Source organism: Piliocolobus tephrosceles, chromosome 16 (genome assembly GCF_002776525.5).
Source record: "Piliocolobus tephrosceles isolate RC106 chromosome 16, ASM277652v3, whole genome shotgun sequence".
In the NCBI taxonomy this organism is placed as follows: Eukaryota; Metazoa; Chordata; class Mammalia; order Primates; family Cercopithecidae; genus Piliocolobus; species Piliocolobus tephrosceles.
This window is the reverse complement of record NC_045449.1, coordinates 46,815,736-46,833,706: the sequence shown is the minus strand read 5'-3', so window position 1 is coordinate 46,833,706 and position 17,971 is coordinate 46,815,736. Positions and strand designations below refer to the sequence as shown.

Here is a 17,971-nt window from a genome sequence, read left to right as displayed (position 1 = left end):
CATGTGTGTGAAATGCAAGGCGATGAGGTCAGTATCTCAATTCCCAGTTACTGGTCCAGTTGCTGAGAACTTACCTGACCATAACCATCCTTTCCCAACTTACAGAATGTCAGGTTCTGATGCCAGTGATTGGAAAGAAATGGAGGTGAGCAAGGAGAGGGGGCAACGCTGGACAGCCATGCCAGCTTTATGTCCCCTGTGACCAGAGATGTGGGTCCAGGGCGCTTCTCAGTGCCCAGGTCAGTCCAGCCAGCTGCCCATGACCCTGGTGGGAGGAGACAGGCTGGACGCCTTCTGACACTTCCTGGGAAACTGAGCGGGGCAAGCAGCAAACAGCAGGCTCCCGGGGAAATGTCAGACTTGTGTGTCAGAGCGGATCTGTGTCTGGGGTGGTAAGTGGGGTTAAACTCAAGGTCAGACCTAGCCAATCCATTTTCACGCCAACATGGCCTTGGGTGTCCTCCATTCCAGTGGCTGGGACCCAGGTGCCCACTCAGCTGGAGACAGCACTGCTGGACGCCTAATGCCGGGTTTGTCCCTCTGCTTCAGACACTGGTTGCCCGCCTGATTTCTGCCTGTGCCTAGGATTTGTAAGGAAGGTAGTTGTGGCATGTGGATCCCAAGCCTCTGTTCTACTCCCAGATTTCAGGTGCTAATCTCTCCATGAGTTTCAGTGACCTCAGAAAAGGAAATGGGATTAAGCTGCAGTTTAAGGGGTTGTGGGAAGACAGCTGAAGGAATGTCCCAGTCTTCAGTAGAGGAGGTGGGAGGTGGCTCTAAACTGCCTAAATAGGGGGAACACTACCAGGAATCTCAAATTCCTGTACAATGCAGACACAGTCAATCAGCCTCCACCTACTTAGATCTCTAAGTGCTTAGAGATCACCAACCTGTCCCAGGCTCCTGAGTCTACTACCTCACTCCTCCTTGTTCTCTGCCTTTCCCAGGCTACTGTGGTTATGATTTGTGGCAGAAGTTGGGAAGGCAGAAAAGGAGAGAAAGAGGGAAAAGGACACTCTGATAACAAGCTGGAGGGCCAAAGTGGACCCCTTGCAGAGTTGGCAAGATGGCAAAGGGGATGCAGTGGCAGGTGAATTAGTTCAGACGGGCAAGAGATGTAGGATAAGTCAGCAAGCTGCCTTTACGCAGGAGATCCTAAGGCTAGAAGGTAAGAAGGGTTTCCACATGCGGCAGTAGTCTCAGTGTTTCTGGAATGGAGTTTGTATATATGTTGTGGGTGGGGTAGGGGAACAGAGGAAGAGCTGCAGCATCCTGCCTTTGAGGAGGAAGATGGTACAACAGGAAGGCCAGGAGGTGGGCTGCAGGTAGAATCCCAAAATTTCCCCGTGAGACATGGCTGAGGAAAGCAGACGGCCAGCTGCTTGGCCTGCAGCCTTCTTGCCCCCACTCTCAGCTCACCCGCCTACTGCAAACACTCCTCGGCTCCCCCACCCCATTCTGGCCCGCAGCCCTGGGGAAGCGACATGGCATTCTCACCATGGACCCAGTGCCGGCTGTGGCTTCTTCCCTCTGACCTATTTTTCAATCATTTGATGGGATTTCCAACCCCCCCAAACCAAAGCCCCAGCCCCCTGGGCCCGTCAGCTCCACCACGTGTCAAAACCACCCCTGTCACTTTGCGTTGGTTTCTCAGTCCAGCCAGCCCCTCCCCGCAGGGCCTGAGAGGGATGGCTAATTACCCAGCTGCTGAGTGCCCCTCACTCCTGCCCCTCCGCCCCCCATCCCTGACAGAGGGGCCTGGAGGACTGCTGGGAGAAGCTGGGGCCTCCTCTCCCTCCCACTGCTTGTCGGGAAGTCCTTCCTGCTGTCTAACCTCCATTCTTCCCTCTGTCCTGCCCCTAGTGGTGCTGAATCGCAGACACGGAGACTGTTGGTACTAGAATGGTCTTTGGGATACCTCCTTAAGGGACAGAAAGGGGCAAGTAGTGTTCTGTCCTGGGTTTAGGGATGTCTTCTGTCACTCTGGCTCTCTAACAGAATTCTAGGGGATGGTCCTTGCTGACTGTCTCATTTTACAGAGCAGAAAACTGCAGCACACAGAGGGAAAGGGCCTAGCCGAAGGTGATCTAGGCCAGTGGCGGAGCCAGGATCAGAACCTAGAGTTCCATGTTCGTCTTTCCACCTGTTTCTGGGTCCTGTTTCTGGTATGTAGAGGGCCTACCCCCATATACCAACTAGGTCTGTTTCTGTTTCTGTGCAACTCTGCTGCCAGCCCTGAGCAGGTGTGTTCCCTGCCATGCCCTCTCTCCCCTTCCCCCTGGCCACACAGAGCTTCACCCTGGCATTTCAGGACCGGGCAGCTTGCTTCGGGCACCATTTAGGAATGGGACTCTTCCCCCCGGTACCCCCCATGCCCTTTTCCCTCTTCCTCTCTCATTCATCCCTGGCCAAGTCCATAAGTCTGTTCTGTCTCACCCGGACCCTGCAACATTAACCAGGTGCACAAGGCAAAAAGCTCTAGGCCAGACACAGGAAGGCCAGAGCCAACTCACAGATGGGCCCTAGACCCAGACAGACAGACAGATATGCAGGAGATACATGGAGCGCTGGATAGCCCTGGAGACACGGACAGTGACATGAAGATGCAGAGACAGACACAAACACGCTACAGAGACAAGGAAAGTTCCGAGGCCCACAGGTAACAGATACAGAGACACAGAGAGAGGCACATAACCTACACTCAGGACCAGCGTGCAGACCTCACACAGGTCCCAGGGATAGAAGTGCACATAAAGAGGATACACAAGACTCAGGCAAAAACACGGGGACCCAGAGAGGGGCCACATCAGACCAGAGGAACCAGACACTCAGGAACCCTGAGAGACACGGGCACACAGGGCTGCCCACAGATCCCAGGAAGCCAGAGAGAACCTTGGGGAGAGAGGAGGCCCCAGCGGGTGGCTGGCCCTCTGAAGGACAGCGAGGCCTGGCCTGGCAGAGCCTGACTGTGCCAGGAAGTCATGCCAAGATGGCAAGATGGGAAGCAGAGAGGAGCTTGGCAGCGTGGGGGTTAACCAACCCCTCAGCCTGCGCCCTCCCTCCAGGTCCCTTTTCCTTGGCTCTTCTTTTTCTTCCCTCCTGTCCCAGCTCCTTTTACCCAAAGCCCTGGATATTTCCTCCCCTCCCCACCCAACTCCTGGTAACCAGACCCTTCTTCCTGCCTGAGATTAAGGGCCTGTCTGCTGAGATTCCCCAGGAAGGGTGGGGGCACAGCCTCTCCCCCGGGCCTCCTGAAGCTTGGGCTTGCCCATCCATAACCTGGCATGCCCCCTTGATAACAGAGTTACTCAAGTACCCGACGTCTGAATATCCCTTCAGGAGGGTGCAGGAACCCTAGCCTGGGAGTGCAGCGGGGGCAGCCTACTGCATGCGTGGGTGTGGGTGGGGGATGTGGGTCTTGTGTGAAATGCTGGGCGGGGGTGAGAGCAGCTAGAGATAGAGAGAGGATAGATGATTCAAAATAAGATGCCATGGAGAAGGAGGACTGAAAGGCACCCAGGCTGGCCTGGAGCCCAGGGGTAAGGACTGATCAAGGTTGAGGGTATGTGTGTGGGGAAGGGTGACCCAGCCTGCAGATGAGAGCCTGGAGCCCTTGACCTCGGGAGGAGCCCTCTGTTCTGTGTTCACACTGACCGCCTGGTGCTGGGTGCTGGGGACTCGGAACTCCCGCAGCTGTCGCAGGGAGGGGGGGTTCTACAGGTGCTTGTCCTTCCCCTTTCCCCCTCTCTGGCTGTTAATCCGATGGTTCCGGCCATGCCCTCTGAAGGACTGGCAGTCTGGGCCCAGAGGGGGAGGGGATTCAGGGCACACGGGGTGGGCAGAGTCAGATGCTGAAGGAGCTCTGGGATGCTGGATGTGGGGCGCGAGCAGGTGGTGGGGCTGCAGGGACTGGATCGCAGAGATTTCCCTAGCATAGCTCTGCGTGGGGTGCCTGTGCACATGCGTGGATTATGGCATGTGTGCACGTGGTGTGTTGTGAGTCTACACCCCAGGGGCAAGAGGGCTGAGGGGCTTGAGATTTCTGGCCCCTGGGGTCACCTTGCTAAGAGCTCTTTGGGGGCAGGGACTAATTTATCTTTGTGATCCCAGATCTCCAAGGGCCTGGCTTATCCAGCCCTCAGGTACCCAGGGAATGGTATATGGGTATCAGGAGGGGAAGCCTGTCCCTTTCTAAGATGGGATTCTTATGAACAGAGGGGCTCTCTTTTGGCCCAAGGCCCTGAGTGGAGGCTGAGGATGGACCTGAAGGACACTTTGTGGATGAGCCACTAAGCCAGAGGGAGGAAAGGGCAGGTGTAGGTGGCTGGGAGTAGAGGAAAGAGGGGTCAGCACAGTCTGTGTCTCTGTTTTGTTTCAGCCTTAGGACAGCACCCCTCAGTCTTCACATGACAGACCCAGTTAGTCCTGGCAGAGGTCTGATAGCTCCATATACTGACAAGAAAACCAGAGAGGTTAAGATACTTTAATAGGTCACACAGCCAGTAAGTGTTGGGATTCAGGTTCCAACCCAGCCGCCCAACTAAATCTCCCCATCCCGTTTCTCTCTGCCCCAGCTCCAGCACCCCCAGGCCTCTCTGCCTCTGCAGATTTTCCTCCCATTGGCCCATCTCTCTCTGTCTCCTTTCTTTCATGCCCCTCTCGCAGGCCCAGCCTGAGACTTTCCCACTGAGTCACGATCTGGGTCTCTGACTTTGTGGTCCCTGTCCCTCTCTGGCTCTAAATCATTCTTTCAGAAATGTACCCTAAGCCTCTCACTTTACTCTCTCTTTCTTTTCATGCCTCCTCCCCAACTTGCTGCCCCCTCTCTTTTACTGTCTACCCTCTCACAGCCTCTAAGGCTCTGCCCGGCAGGGTGGAGGGCGGAAATCCTGGGTCCTGCTGCCATGCCATGCTCCACTAACAGTTTCCAGTAGGCTGGGCTCGGTGGCTCACACTTGTAATCCCAACACTTTGGGAGGCTGAGGCAGGCGGATCACGAGGTCAGGAGATCGAGACCAGCCTGGCCAACATGGTGAAACCCCATCTCTACTAAAAATACAAAAAATTAGCCAGGCATGGTGGCATGTGCCTATAGTCCCGCCCACCACGGGAGGCCAAGGCAGGAGAATTGCCTGAACTCAGGAGGCAGAGGTTGCAGTGAGCCGAGAGCGCACCACTGCACTCCAGCCTGGGAGACAGAGCAAGACCCTGTCTCAAAAAACAAAACAAAACAAAAAAACAGTTTCCAGTAATAGCCGCTCCTCCCCAGCTGCCCCACTAAGCCCATCCAAGAGGCTTCCAGATACCTAGGGAGCTCGGCACTCCATACATTTTCAGGAGAGAACCCAGGTGGCTGGTAGACTCTGGGGTGAGGAATCATCTGGTTCTAGAGCATTAATAAGGAAATCTCAATGCCTGCAGCCACCCTTCTCAGGCATGAAACCTCCTCCACCACCCTCAGTGTGCACACCCAGCAGGCTCAGGGCACACTGACTCACAGGATGGGACTTGGAGGTGGGACAGCAAAACGGGAGGGAGCCTGAGAGTGGGGTGCATGGACTCCCTGAAGTCCGATGCATCACCTGGAGTCCTTAAACATACAGATTCTAGAGACCCGGCACAGGCCTGGGCCTCAGAATTTCTAGAAGCAAGTCCCAGAAATCCACACTGTCACAGCTTCCTGGCACAGTCTCCAGCCCGCAGGTGAAGCAAGTGCTGTGTGACCTCCGGGGAGCCTCTCTCATTTTGAGTCTTCATGGGAAACAGTTTGAAAGGAAGTCCTGAATGTTTGCAGAGGACAACAGCGTGGAGAGAACCAGCGTCTAGGCTGTGGGATTAGGGATGATTTTCTTTTCTGTTTTCTAAACCTTTTCTTTCTTTCTTTCTTTCTTTCTTTTTCTTTTTTTCTTTTTGTTTTTTAAGACCAAGTCTCCCTCTGTCACTCAGCGTGGAGTGCAGTGGTGCAATCTCGGCTCACTGCAGACTCCTCCTCCTGGGGTCAAGTGATTCTCCTGCCTCAGCCTCCTGAGTAGATGGGATTACAGGGGCCAGCCACCACACTTGGCTAATTTTTGTTTTTGTTTTTGTTTTGAGATGGAGTCTTGCTCTGTCTCCCGGGCTAGAGTGCAGTGGCACGATCTCGGCTCACTGCAACCTCCGCCTCCTGGTTTCAAGCGATTTTCCTGCCTCAGGCTCCCAAGTAGCTGGGATTACAGGCACCCACCATGCCCAGTTAATTTTTGTGTTTTTAGTAGAAATGGGGTTTCACCAAGTTGGCCAGGCTGGTCTCGAACTCCTGACCTCAAGTGATTCATCCACTTCAGCCTCCCAAAGTGCTGGGCTTACAGGTGTGAGCCACCACGGTCGGCCTGTTTTCTAAACCTTTTCTGTTTTCTAAAATCTTTATGTTTTCTAAACCTTTTCTAGTGTTAGTATGATTCTCCCTCACTATTGTGGGAAGAGCACTGGCCTGAGAGTCAAGAGACCTGGGATCTAGCTTCAGCTCTGCCACAAATGCAGTGTGTGAGTTTGGTGTCTTATTCCATTTTGAATATTTACCATCCACCCTGTCTCATAAAATGTGATGCTGGTTGGAGGTCATGTCTCTCTCATTCCTGAACAGTTACCTTGTGTTTCTTCACTCCTGTCTCACCAGGGCCAGCCTCATAAATGCTCCCTGTATTGATGGGATAGAGACGGGCTTGGAGGGGCAGTCATGGGAAAGTGAGGGGATCCCAGGGGGCCTCATCTCCTCGCTCTTCTTTTCTCATCTTTCCAGCCCCAGGGCCTGGGAGAAGAGTGAGGTGGCAGCTGGAGGAGAAGGTGTCACTGCCAGGGCCCTTATTCTCACCCAAGCTGGCAGAGGGGCGGGACTGGCAGCAGTGACACCAGGGCCACTCAGTCCCCGCTTTTCACAAGCACTTTCTTTTTTGGGTGGAAGAAATTGGAAAGAGGGGGTGAGAAATCTGGGGTCGAGGAACCAGGCTGTAAGACCCTATAACAGCCTATCAGGTTCTAAAAACACCACCCCAGCCTTCCTCTTCCTCCAGAGGCGTGGCCCCAGGACCACCTGATTCTGAGATTCATCATTCCACCTGCCCCAGAAAGCTGGGTGGGAGCTCATGTCATCCTGTTCAGAGGCAAGGGGATGGATCACTTGACCTGAGGATTAGTGTGGAAAAGAGGAGGGGGAGAGAGAGGAAGGAGCAAGACTCCATTTGATCTTCAACAGCCAAGCACTGAGCAAAAATGTCCCCCAAAGAGGTGTTAGCATTCAACAGTTTCACATCTCCTGGGGAATTAGTCATTCAGGAGGGTCTTACTGAAAACTCTCATGTTTCCCTAAAAGTAGTGAAGGATCACAAGGTCACCCTCTCTTCCAAGCAATGCTGTCCCACTTTGAACATCAGGTAGAAACTTCCGTCTTCCTTAAGGTATGGAGAAATGGTGGTAAGGTGTTGGGGAGGAGGCCAGTCCTGTGTTTCTGGTACTGTCATGTATCCGGTCTCCAACCTCAAAAGATGTGCTGATTCTCTCTCTCCCAACCCTCCCTGGGTCCTGCCCACCTCCTGGAGTCCCCAGCTTTGCCTTTGCCTGCCAACCTGCCTCTTGGTTCAGCTCTATTTGGGAGCAGAGAGTCCCCATGGGCCCCTAAGGGTGAAGCCCTGTCAGGCTGGGACAGACATGTAGAGCTGGGGCCAGTTCCCAGGGGAGAACTGGGGAGGGCTGGGGTGAGAGTAGGAAGAGGAGAAGTTAAACTTTAACATGACAAAAATATTAAGGTATTTTTCAAAGCACTCTTAAAAATGTAAATCTTTATCTATATATTGATATGCAAAATATTCCATGACACCTTGTGGAGTGAATGAAAGTACACATTACAAAGCAGCATGTGTAGTGTTTATATAAATTATATATTTGTGCATGTGTGCAAAAGACAGAGACAGAGTGTATAAGGAGTGCCGTCTCGGAGGATGTTCACTGAAATGTTAATCCTGTTTGCCTTTAGGGGGTGGAATTTGGGGTGATTTATACAGTCTTGTTTTTACTTTTCTATGCTGCTTAAATTTCCTATATAAGTATGTTTCATCTTTATACACAGGAAAACTCCCAAAGATGCTATTTTCAATTGGGGGAGGGAACGGATAGTTTTCATCATAAAAGGAGTCTAATACATTAGTTAACATAAAAGGAAAATGGAGAAAGAAAAGTCTCCGTCGTCCTATCTCCGAGGCAGCCCTTTAGAGCATGTGGTGGGTTTCCTTCCTGTCAGCCGGCTCTGAATCTGTTCAAAGCAGCTTTTCCATCCAGGTATAATAATAGATTGGAAAGTGCTGCACACGTACACCCTCTCATGTAAGGCTCGCAGCCCCCCTGAAAAGTAGATCTGTTTATTTCCCCCAGTCTATGGATGAGGCACGTGAGGTTGACTTTCAGGCAAGGAAAATGACTTGCCTGGGTCACATACACCTGCTAGGCAGAGCCAGACCTGGGACTCTCAGCACTGGCAGCCCAATGCTACTTCCAGTGCCCGTGACTGCCATGCGGGGTGGGGGAGCTTTTGTGGGCCCGGCCAGGCTCAGCTCAGGGCCCTGCAAACCTTTGGCTGCTGCTGATGCAGTGCACTTTAAGGAACTCTTCCTGGTGTCCATCAGGTTCCAGGTATGCCCCCAGGGCTAGAGCTACAAGATGCAGCCAACTCAGCACGTGTGGACCTCTGGTGAGGAGAAAGAGGGCAACCCGAAAGGTCACTTAGCACAGAGTCTGGGCACACGGTAGGGATCAATAAAGATCAGTTGAATGTTCATGGTCAAAGTTGCTTCTAGTGTGCCCGTGCCCCAGCCTCTGAGTGCTAAGAGAAGGCCCAGAGAGTCCCATTTGCGCCATCTCGGAAGGCTTCCTGTAGGAGAGGGCTTTTGAACTGAACCTTCAAAACTGGGCTGAATTTCCTCGAGGGTCCAGAAGAGAGCCACGGGCTGGTGTGTCAGGCAGCGGAGTTGACGCTCCCAGAAAGCAAGGTCTTCGAACTACAGGGTGAGCGCGCGCGGGCTCTCGCTTGTCTCCACCGTGGGGGGCCCTGCAGTCCTCCCTAAGAGCGTAGAATTTGCCTAGTATTAGCCACGAGAGGGCGGGGTGGGGCGAGGCGGAGCAGGGCCGAGGTGGCTGAGTGGGGGGAGCCGGAGAGCTTCATAAAGCCACAGCAAAGCGCCGCGACTCTAGTGACAGCGGCCCGCTGGAGAGGAAGCCTGAGAGCTGCCGCGCGCCTGCCGCACGCGGGCGCAGAAGCCAGGCGTCAGAGCCCGGGCTCCGGTGGGGTCCCCCACCTGGCCCTCGGAGTCCCTGCCCCCTGCCCCCTGCCCATCCCGGCCCACGCGACCCTCTCGCCTGCTTCCGCGCGCGGAGGGGCGGGTCCTCGACGGCTGCGGGAAGGTGCCAGCCCGCCCCGGATGGGCATCGTGGAGCTGGGCTGCGGAGACATGCTGACGGGCACCGAGCCGATGCCGGCGAGCGACGAGGGCCGGGAGCCTGGCGCCGACCCGCAGCACCGCTACTTCTACCCGGAGCCAGGCGCTCAGGACGCCGCCGAGCGTCGCGGGGGCGGCAGTCTGGGGTCACCCTACCCGGGGGGCGCCTTGGTGCCCGCCCCGCCGAGCCGCTTCCTTGGAGCCTACGCCTACCCGCAGCGGCCCCAGGCGGCCGGCTTCCCCGGCGCGGGCGAGTCCTTCCCGCCGCCCGCGGGCGCCGAGGGCTACCAGCCGGGCGAGAGCTACGCCGCCCCGGACCCGCGCGCCGGGCTCTACCCGGGGCCGCGTGAGGACTACGCGCTACCCGCGGGGCTGGAGGTGTCGGGGAAACTGAGAGTCGCGCTCAACAACCACCTGTTGTGGTCCAAGTTTAATCAGCACCAGACAGAGATGATCATCACCAAGCAGGGACGGTGAGTGCGGCGCGCCGGCCCGCGGGGCCTCTGTGCCCCCGCCCGGAACAAGAACGTCTACTCTGTTTTTCTGGCTCGACAGTGCTTCTGACTCCGTGTCCCTCACGGCTTTGGCTTCAGTGTAAGGAGACAGGGGAGTGGGGTTGTAGAAAGGACAGGGAAAGCTCCGGAGGGGCGTCTGTGCCCAGGCTGTTGCACCAACAGCCAGAGGACTCACAAGGGAGACGGGTGAGTACGGAGCAGTGAGAAGTCACCTTGATTTAGGGTAAGGGTGACTGTGGCTTCACCCAGAGTTGGTGTGCGCCCCTGCCCCACTCTCTACTGGAGAGGAGTCGCAGCGGGCAGTGAAAGCCTGTGTTCTGCGCGACGGGACGCCTGGGCCTCCTGTGTGGGAAACTGGAGGGGAACGGAACCCCTTATCTCCCGGGTTCCCTGCGTCCACCTCCCCCGCTCCTTTGCTACTGGTGTGCTCAGGTCAGCTTTAGTAGTGGTGGTGGCGGCGGTGGTGGTAGAGTGTGTGTGTGTGTGTGTGTGTGTGTGTGTGTGTGTGTGTGTAGGGGGTGAGATTGGGATTTGGTGACATGGAGAAGCAGTCGCCAAGTTTCCTTTCCGGTCTTACTTTGAGATCATATATCTGGGGTGTGTGTGTGTGTGTGTGTGTGTGTATGTGAGTGTGTGTATGGGGATGGGAGGGATTGGCAGTAAAGCTTGTAGGGGGCACAGATCCCTTCCAGGCACAAATACCCACGGGCCTGGGCAGATGAAGCTCACCCAGGGGTCCAGCCTGGTGGCCAACCCCACACTGCACTCTTTGAGGCTGGTCCAGTGAAAACCTTCCCCACACTCCTGTCCAGATATTCACTGGTTCAACCTGGGGAAGTGGGAAGGGGGGTCCTATGGCTCTATGGCTCGGGGTCCCTGAGCCCTGTGCGTGACGGGGAGAGTTTGGCGCTGAGGGTGCTGCTTCCGGATAGAGCCTCCTGCACAAGGAAAGAAACAGAAACCTGCAACTTGTGTGGTATTTGTTTAGTAAGCAACCCCCGGAGTGGGCTGTGTCTGATGTGGGCTGTGTGCACCCACCCTTCCCAGTGGGGCCCATGTGAGCAGGGGACCGGTGAGGACCAGTGTGGAGGGGCTGTTGTCATTGGTGGACCTGGGACACTGGATCTGAGGTCCAGGAGGTGTGGATACCAAATGTGCGGCTTGGGGTGGAGGGGAGAGGGAGAAGGCCATGTTGGGCACCAGGGGTTGGTATTCGATCTGGGCATTGCTGGAACATTTTTCCCTCCAGATGATTTTTGTGGGGTAGCCTGGGACTGAGGAACATGTTGCCAGCCACAACTGGCTTCAAGTTGCTGAGCTGTTCCACTTTCCCTGGGATGAACCCAGGAAAGTTAGCACATTCTTTGATGGCTCAGCCTTCATCTCCTAAGCCTTCTGATAATTCCTCTCTGCTCCCCCCAACCCTAGTCACCCTTTGGGTGTACCCAGACACAGCCCAAGCTTTTGGTCCCAATGTGTCTGAATTGGAAGGGACCCAGAAGATCCTGTCCCTCTCACTGCACAGACAGGGAAACAGGCCCGGGGACAGCAAGAGACTGTTCCAAGGTCACACAACAAACTCATCGCAGGCAGAGCTGGCACTAGAGCCCAGATGGTATTTGCCTGGCTTTCTTTCTCTGGCCCCCTACGGCCACCAGTAAAAACAGCCACCCACGCTCTCCGAAGGCCCCAATGCATTCAGAGTGCTTTCACTTCCATTATTTCACTGTGCGTTAGGTAGGCCAAGCAGTCTCCCCATTTTACAGTTGAGGTCACTGAGTTGCAGGGACAGCTAGTGGCTTGCACTCCATCACACAGCAGACCAGAAGTGGGGCCTCTTAACCTTCCACTCCGTTGTGTGGTCAGGAGGCCTTCCCACTCTGGGCCCTTGCTGGGGTCTCCCCACAGCCTCTGCCAGGCCTCTGCCTCCCACTGCCAGTCTTGAGGGTTGGGATGGATGGAGCATCAGCCAGCACTTCAGGGAGTTGGCCAGTGCTAGGGGGCTGCCTCTCTGCCTGTAGAGCCAGCTTCAGGGAGGCTGTAGAGCACTTCAGGGAGGCACTTGAGGGGATGATTCTCAAAGTGTGTATCGCCATCTCTACTCCCATGGCCTCCTTTCCTTGGTGTTCCTGCTGAGTAATTCTCATTTGACAAGTTTTTTTGTCCCCCTTTTAGATATATACACTTACATTTTTTTTATGATGAAAAATTCCACTGCATACAAACATGGACAGAAAAATGTAACAGACTTCCATCACCCAGCTTCCACAGCTGTCAATATGGGTCCAATCTTGTTGCTGCATCCTCACTTCGCTTTTTCTGTCTGCAACTATATTAGTAATATAGTAATTACTAAGTACATTCTAGATATTATTTTGTCTCTGCACCTCTAAAAATGGCTTTTTTAAATGAATGCAATACCATTAGCAAACCTGAAAAGAATTTCCTAAATATCACCAACCTTCTCTGATTGCTTCACAAATGTGTGTGTGTATTTTACAATCCTCACACTTTTTGCTCCATTCTGAGGGGCCACTTTGGGCAACGCAGGGTCCCTGTTGAAGGAGGCAGTGGCTCCTCACTGTTTCTTTTGGTGCTTTTTCTTGGATCGGGCTTCAGAGGCCCCACGCTGCCATGGAGGGGACAGAGGACACACCAACCCAATTCAGTCCCACCAGCCCCAGATTACCTCCGTACCTTCTCAGCTTGGGCTCCTGAGATCTGGGAAGTCAGTGGCCATTTCCTCTAGAAGCAGGCTTTTGGGCTCATAGCACAGCTTCCTTTCCATCCTCCTGCTTTCGTGGGCTGGCCTATCCCTCCGTGGGTTCCAGTGACCCACCAGTCATACCACATCACCCATGACATTCTTCCTTTTTGAAAAGTTCTCCCACCCCAGGCCCACCTACAGCCCCGCGGCTTTTTGCCTTGAGCTGACTCACGCCGTCCCGGATTCTTCCTCTCCCACCCACCCTGGATCTATCCCTCGGTATTGATCATCACCAGTGGCACGCTCTTCCCAATGGGCAGAAATGGGGCGGGGCACAGGTGGTGATACCTGGGGCCGGAGATTGATCAAGGCAGCTCAGATGGGACAGAGAGAGGGGAATTGAGAACAAAGCAATGGATTGGCCCAATGGGAGACTTTGGTGTCTACGTTTGTGTCTGGAGATTTGGGGCAGCCTGATAACGCCCCATACAGGCTTGTGCGAGGGTTTCTGTGTGGCAGTGTGTGTGTGTAGCAAATGTGTTGGCGAGTATATAATAGTTGATGGTAGACATTCTCAGTAGAGGAAGAGAGAGGCCTGTGTCTCTGTGGGTGTGTGGGTGTGTATTAATTGCTGGCAATCCCCACTTTTCTGGGTGTGATGGGTTGATTATTATAATTTTTTTTTTTTTTTTTTTTTTTTTTTTTTTTTTTTTGAGACGGAGTCTTGCTCTGTTGCCCAGGCTGGAGTGCAGTGGCCGGATCTCAGCTCACCGCAACCTCCGTCTCCTGGGTTCACGCCATTCTCCTGCCTCAGCCTCCTGAGTGGCTGGGACCACAGGCGCCCACCACCTCGCCCGGCTAATTTTTTGTATTTTTAGTAGAGACGGGGTTTCACCGTGTTAGCCAGGAGGGTCTCGATCTCCTGACCTCGTGATCCGCCCGTCTCGGCCTCCCAAAGTGCTGGGATTACAGGCTTGAGCCACCGCGCCCGGCCTGATTATTATAATTAAGATAACTTTGGGTAGCTGTGTTGTGTTAAGCTCAATTTGCATTTGGATCTGTGCATGTGAAGATAGAGGTTGATAAAACAACAATTTCAGTCCCACACTATCCTTGCTATCCTCACAGTCATTACAATTTTTTTCTTGTCTCCACATTCCCAACTCCAAGAACTTTAATTTTTTTTTATTTGTAATATTTTTCATGGGCCAGGAAGTGGACCTGGACCTCCCACATAGATAACTTCCTCCCACATAGATAACTTTAGTCAATAACTTTTTGCATCTTTTTTTTTTTTTTTTTTTTTTTTTTTTTTGAGATGGATTCTCACTCTGTCCCCCAGGCTGGAGTTCAGTGGCACGATCTCAGCTCACTGCAACCTGCGCCTCCCAGGTTCAAGCGATTCTCCTGCCTCAGGCTCCCGAGTAGCTGGGATTACAGGCACGAGCCACCATGACCAGCTAATTTTTGTATTTTTAGTAGAGACAGGGTTTCGCCATGTTGGCCAGGCTGGTCCCAAACTCCTGACTTCAAGTGATCCCTGCCACAGCCTCTCAAAGTGCTGGGATTACAGGTGTGAGCCACCGCACCTGGCCCAACTTTTCAGATCTTAAATTGTTTTTTTATTTTATTTTTTATGGAGACAGAATCTTACTATGTTGCTCAGGCTGGTTTCGAATCCCTGATCTCAAGCAATCCTCCCGCCTCAGCCCCCCAAAGTGCTGGGATTACAGGTGTGAGCCATTGTGCCCAGCTAAAAAGAAATTGTTTTAGGCTTAAGCATGCTTAACTGGTTTCATTTCTCTTGGGGCAAGTGAAAACAACTTTAATTAATTAATTTATTTTTTAATGAGACAGGATCTTGCTCTGTCACCCACGCTGGAGTGCAGTGGTGCGATTATGGCTCACTGCAGCCTCGACCTCCGGGGCTCAAGCAATCCTCCCAACCCAGCCTCCTGAGAAGCTGGGACTATAGGCGCATACCACCATGTCCAGCTAATTGTTTCTATTTTTTGTAGAGATGGGGTCTCACTATGTTGCCTAGGCTGCAGCTTTGCTTTTTGTCTGGCTGTTTGCCAGTGGCCATCTGAGTCTATTAAATGGATCTAGGTTGGTAAGATGAGGAGGTCCCTTGATGCCCGAGCACATTTTGCACTTTGGTAGGTACAACACATTGCCAGAATACCCTCCGAAAAGGTGCTACCAATTGACACCCCACCAATAGTCTGTGAGAGGACCCACTTTCCCACAGCCTCATCAACAGTAGATATTATCACTTTTTTTTTTTTTTTTTTTTTTTTTGACACAGAGTCTAATTCTGTTGCTCAGGCTGAAGTGCAGTGGCACGATCTCTGCTCACTGCAACCACCGCCTCCCGGATTTAAGTGATTCTCCTGCCTCAGCCTCCCGAGTAGCTGGGATTTCAGGTGTGCACCACCACGCCTGGCTAATTTTTGTATTTTTAATAGAGATGAGGTTTCACCATGTTGCCCAGGCCGGTCTCCTGACCTCAGGTGATCCACCCGCCTCGACCTCCCAAAGTGCTGGGATTACAGGCGTGAGCCACCAATCCCAGCCAATATTATCAATTTTTAAACATTCACCAATATGACTGAGAAGAACTATCTATCTTCTTGCTTTTTAAATTTGCACTTAGTTACAGTGAAGCAGAACCTGTGCCAGGAGCTCCAAATCTGGGAGAGATATGACGACCCTGTGAACCATCCCAAGGCTACTCAGTTCTTAGGGCCAGCAGAGGAATTTGGGGTCTTGGACCTTGTCTTATCAGGGTAGGATGGTAAGTGGTTTTTTAGGAAGGCTGAACTTGGCACCAGACCCATCACCACTCTCGGTTCCTTCCCAGCAAAGTGTCATGTAAATCAGGGGCTATTTTAGGATTCCAGCTGGTGGTGATTCTAGACTTTTAGGGAGAAACCAAGATCTCCTTTCTCCTCTCCCTTTTCCCCAGCCTCTTCCTGTGTCTCCTCCATTTCCCTCTACTAGTGATAAAAACAGGATGAGCTGGGCATGCTGGTAAGCACCTATAACCCCACTCGGGTGACTCGGGAAGCCAAGGCAGGATGGTTACCTGTGCCCAGGCATTTGAGTAGAGTCTGGGCAGCATAGCAAGACTCCATCTCTTAAAAAAAAATCAGTATGGGCTGGGCGTAGTGGCTCACCCCTGTAATCCCAGCACTTTGGGAGGTCAAGACGGGTGGATCACCTGAGATCAGGAGTTTGAGACCAGCTTGGTCAACATGGTGAAACCTCGTCTCTACTAAAAGTACAAAACTTAGCGTGGTGGCAGGCGCCTGTAGTCTCAGCTACTCGGGAGGCTGAGGCAGGAGAATGGCATGAACCTTGGAGACAGAGCTTGCAGTGAGCCAAGATCGCGCTACTGCACACCAGCCTGGGCAACAGAGCAAGACTCTGTCTCAAAAAAAAAAAAACAAAATTAGCCAAGCACAGTGTTGGCGCCTGCAATAAAGGAGAATCGCTTGAACCTGCAAGGCAGAGGTTGCAGTGAGCCGAGATCATACCACTGCACTCCAGCCGGGGGGGGGGGACAGAGCAAGACTCTGTCTAAAAAAAAATTTTAAAAAAAGAAAGAAAAAAGTTAATATGAAGAAATGGGGACCACAGACCACAGCATGCAGTCTGCAGTCAGAAGACCTCACCTCTGCTCTTCCACCAAGGACTGTCACCAAACCTCTCGGTGCATCAGTTTCTTCAAATATAAAATTGGAAATAACATTTTTTTTTTTTTTGAGACGGAGTCTCGCTCTGTCGCCCAGGCTGGAGTGCAGTGGCCGGATCTCGGCTCACTGCAAGCTCCGCCTCCCGGGTTCACGCCATTCTCGTGCCTCAGCCTCCCGAGTGGCTGGAACTACAGGCGCCCGCCACCTCGCCCGGCTAGTTTTTTTTTGTATTTTTTAGTAGAGACGGGGTTTCACCATGTTAGCCAGGGTGGTCTCAATCTGCTGACCTCGTGATCCGCCCGTCTCGGCCTCCCAAAGTGCTGGGATTACAGGCTTGAGCCACCGCGCCCGGCCGGAAATAACATTTTATGGTTTCTTTCTTTTTTTTTTTTTTTTTTTGAGACGGAGTCTCACACTATTACCCAGGCTGGAATGCAGTGGTGCCATCTCGGCTGACTGCAACCTTCACCTCCCAGGTTCAAGCGATTCTCCTTGCCTCAGCCTTCAAAGTAGCTGGGACTACAGGTGCACGCCACCACGCCCGGCTAATTTTTTTTGTATTTTCAGTAGAGACGGGGTTTCACTATGTTGGCCGGGCTGGTCTCGAACTCCTGAGCTCAGGCCATCCGCCCTCCTCAGCCTCCCAAAGTGCTGGGATTACACGTGTGAGCCACAGTGCCGGGCCATCTTTCAAACTTTTTTTTTTGAGACAGAGTCTTGCTGTCACCCAGGCTGGAGTGCAGTGGCACGATCTCGGCTCGCCGCATCAAATTTTTTGACAGCTTTCAGAGAAAAGATGGACAGGAGTTAGACTCTCCATTTACATGTGAAGAAACTGAGATTTGGGCCAGAAGCAGTGGCCCACGTCTATAATCCCAGCACTTTGGAAAGCTGAGGCGGGTGGATCACTTGAGGTCAGGAGTTTGAGACCAGCCTGGCCAATGTGAAACTCCATCTCTACAAAAACACAAAAATTAGCCAGGGGTGGTGTCACATGCCTGTAGCCCCAGCTCTTGGGAGGCTGAGGCAGGAGAATCACTTCCAACCTGGAAGGTGGAGGTTGGAGTGAGCCGAGATCGCGCCACTGCACTCCAGCCTGGGTGACATAGCAAAACTCCATTTCAAAAAGAAACTGAGATTTGGTTTGAGAATTAACTTCTCCAGGACCATAGGGTAGTAATCTTTTTTTCTCAACTCAGGAAAGCCAGGGGAAGACAGGCGTGTGACAGCACACTTCTAGGACACCTTCCCAAGGTTGTTAGGGAAGTTGTCCTGGGGACCTCTGGGGATTAGAAATCCCTCAAAAAGAGTTCCCTGGAACCCTCCCTCCTCCAGGTTTCCTGACTCACTGATAGGTCCCTTTTTCCCCATCCTTCAGGGCTTCTCATGAGAGGAGGGGGAAGTGTGTGGAAATGAAAAGTAATTCTGATGAGGATTAGCTTCTGCCAGTCTGAAAACTGCTCTTCCTGCTTGTGTTCGAAGAGAAAGACTAAGCCACTGGAGCTGGTGATGGAACTGGTACTGGTGGAGGTGGTGGTTATAGTTACGGTGCTGGTGCTGGTGGCTGTGATGGTGAAGGTGGTGGCT

General features: G+C 53.0%; 1 protein-coding gene and 1 long non-coding RNA gene across 2 annotated transcripts in view; both read left to right on the top strand.

The window, feature by feature from the left end:
• The first annotated feature begins 3,493 nt into the window (after positions 1-3,493).
• LOC116418494 lies at positions 3,494-8,190 on the top strand. The gene is made up of 2 exons (XR_004228545.1): positions 3,494-3,539; positions 7,349-8,190. It is a non-coding gene; the product is annotated as an uncharacterized LOC116418494 (long non-coding RNA).
• Positions 8,191-8,969: 779 nt separating this feature from the next.
• TBX21 (T-box transcription factor 21) overlaps positions 8,970-17,971 on the top strand; it is a 14,317-nt gene continuing 5,315 nt past the window's right edge. The window contains exon 1 of the mRNA XM_023204323.2: positions 8,970-9,937. Coding sequence (XP_023060091.1) covers positions 9,447-9,937 — 491 coding nt within the window. The 5' untranslated portion in view covers positions 8,970-9,446. The remainder of the gene's footprint in view (positions 9,938-17,971) is intronic.